The following is a 2,539-nucleotide window of genomic DNA, read 5'->3' on the forward strand; positions in this document are numbered from 1 at the left end:
ATAAGACACAGAAAAAAAGATAAAAAATTTGAAGTTCAACTTCAAATGTTGAACTTAAGGCAAGGGGTAAAGAAGTAGCTACAGCACTCGCTAATGACAATCATCATATTCTTTTAACATAATGTGTTTGCTTGATCAAGAAATTAACAGTACTTGGGGACAGAATCTGCAGGTATGTTACAATATTGGCTATTTTCCATGAAGAAAATATCATCGACTAGATGATTGTTGAAGCTATCCCATGAAAGAATAGAATCCATATCTTGAAGCGAAGGAGATTCACCAATGGAAGGGTTGTTGTATTCATCCACAGGCAATGAAAAGCTATAAGAACTAGTATTATTGTTTTCTAGCTGCTTAATCCATGACCCCAAATCCATGGTTCCACACAGCATTTCATAATTATTGCTCAAAAGATCAGATGTTTCATCCATTGAAACTAACTCCTCATCATCATCTTTCCCACCTCTTTTTTTGTCATCTGTTTTTATCAAGTCACTCTTGGCTTGATCATCCTGTGACTTGATCTCCATGCTTTCCTCTCTTTCCTCTGCAATTGTTATATTATTCACACCACTAGTACTCATTTCTGTTTGCTCAATAGGCTTGTGAGTCACAAGGTCTACACCAAGTTGCTTTAGCCTCTTCTTGATTCTAGTATTCCAATGGTTCTTGATTTCATTGTCTGTGCGACCAGGAAAATGCGACGCAATCTTGGACCACCTACAGAAAAAATAAATAGAAAGAATAATCAGCATCATCTAGTTGCTATCCAAACGGTTTTATTTAATAATGGTAATAGAGATTTACCTATTCCCAAGACGAGAATGAAGCTGAATAATTTGATTCTCTTCCATTTCTGTAAAGCCTCCTCTCTTAAGATCAGGCCTCAGATAATTAATCCAACGCAGTCTACAGCTCTTTCCACATCGTAGTAAACCTATCAATCACAACCAAATGCCACCAGTTTAAATTTAGCTAAATATAGAGTACTATAAGCTTCTGTGTGTGTGTGTGTACGCGCGCGCGCGCCTTTGCAGAGAGAAGAAAGAGAAGAAGTAAAACCTGCAAGCTTGGGAACCATTCGCCAGCAATGGATACCATTATGAAGGATAAAGTTCATGAGCTTTTGATCTTCTTCAATAGTCCATGGACCTCTTTTTAGACCAATCTTATCACAGCAAGGCTGTCTTCCCATTTTGGCAAAACTTGTCACCGATTAAGCACAAATGATGATTCTTGAGAATTGAGGAGCCAAAAGCAATAGGAGAGGGTGGTGCCTTATAGGAACTTATAATCCAAGCAAAGATGCTGCCAGTTCATTCATGGCATGAAAATGATTGAAAGGAAAAGCGCCACACAGAGAGAGGAGAGAGAGAGAGAGAGAGAGAGAGGGTATGCAATAATAATAATAATAATAATAAAATGGCAAACAGTAGTACTCCGATTGGAGACAATGGAAATGGTCCTCCTGTAAGGCAAGAAAATTTGTTCAGGGAAAAAGAACCAGACGTGGGTCGTCTTGGTTGACAAGAATTAATATTTAGTGCTAAAAGTCTTCTCCTAATGGGTTTCAAATTTTATATATGCTAAAAAATTAGTGAGACTGGTAGGATTCTTTGGCCCCTTGAAAAGCTGGCAAGTTTTGTCGTTGGAGGCAACTCTTTATCATCTTTAGGAAAGAGAGAAAGATGCTTTCTTCTGTGTATTGTGAAAGAAGTCAATAATAAAAATATATGGCTTCAGAATTATTTTCATAACTGTAATTTAAAATCCAATACAATATGCTTAATCTTCTGTGCAGATTGGTCAGGTGTATACATCGGAGTGTAGATAAGTCTCACTCGAAAATTAAAAGAGTAAAACCTATTATACAGGAGGATCTCATTTGCAAGAAAGCATATATATAAATCTATTAAAAATAACCTTCTAAATTTTATCAATTTGTTATTTATAAAAACATCTTATTAAATATATTAATTAAAATATATTAAATTTTAATTTAAAATTTTAATTTAACATATAAAATATGAAAATTTTAAAATAATTAAATTGTTTTTTAATAACACCTAATATTTTTCTGATATATATATATATATATAACACCTAATTTGATAGTGGAATCCAAATTTTACTAATAACATAGAAATAATTAAATTCTTAAAATTAACAAACAAGTTTTACTTCTAAATTAGTCTTGTAGAAAGGTGTTTCAAGTTTGAGTCTCCCCTAAAATTGAGTATTCGATTCAAACCGAACTGAATTGAATCGTCAAAATCGAATTAATCAAATTATTATATTTTAGAAATTAAACGAAATCAAAATGCATAAAAATTGAAGTGAATCAAATCGCTTTGATTCTGTTTAATTTGGTTCAAACTGATTGATTTTTTTATTTAGACTTGATTTTTAAATTATTAAGTTTGATTTTAATTTTGATTTGAACCTAATGACCATTAATTAATGAAATCAATATATATATATATATATATATATATATAATAAAGCAATTCGGTTTATTTTGGTTCAATCAATTTTT

At 32.2% G+C, this 2,539-nt stretch overlaps 1 protein-coding gene across 1 annotated transcript; it reads right to left on the reverse strand.

The window, feature by feature from the left end:
* LOC110662826 (myb-related protein 315-like) lies at positions 1-1,243 on the reverse strand. Its single transcript, XM_021821959.2, has 3 exons — positions 1,066-1,243; positions 811-940; positions 1-723 (listed from the first exon to the last, which is right to left on the reverse strand). The coding sequence occupies exons 1-3, from the start codon at positions 1,196-1,198 to the stop codon at positions 144-146; spliced, it is 843 nt and encodes a 280-aa protein (XP_021677651.2). The 5' UTR covers positions 1,199-1,243; the 3' UTR covers positions 1-143.
* Positions 1,244-2,539: the final 1,296 nt, after the last annotated feature.

Source organism: Hevea brasiliensis, chromosome 18 (genome assembly GCF_030052815.1).
Source record: "Hevea brasiliensis isolate MT/VB/25A 57/8 chromosome 18, ASM3005281v1, whole genome shotgun sequence".
In the NCBI taxonomy this organism is placed as follows: domain Eukaryota; kingdom Viridiplantae; phylum Streptophyta; class Magnoliopsida; order Malpighiales; family Euphorbiaceae; genus Hevea; species Hevea brasiliensis.

Coding starts and splice junctions, on each gene's coding strand:
- LOC110662826 (XM_021821959.2), bottom strand. CDS start 1,198: ATGGGAAGACAGCCTTGCTGTGATAAGATTGGTCTAAAAAGAGGTCCA. Junction 941..1,065: donor AATGGTTCCCAAGCTTGCAG/GTTTTACTTCTT, acceptor TGTGATTGATAG/GTTTACTACGATGTGGAAAG. Junction 724..810: donor CATTCTCGTCTTGGGAATAG/GTAAATCTCTAT, acceptor TTTTTTCTGTAG/GTGGTCCAAGATTGCGTCGC.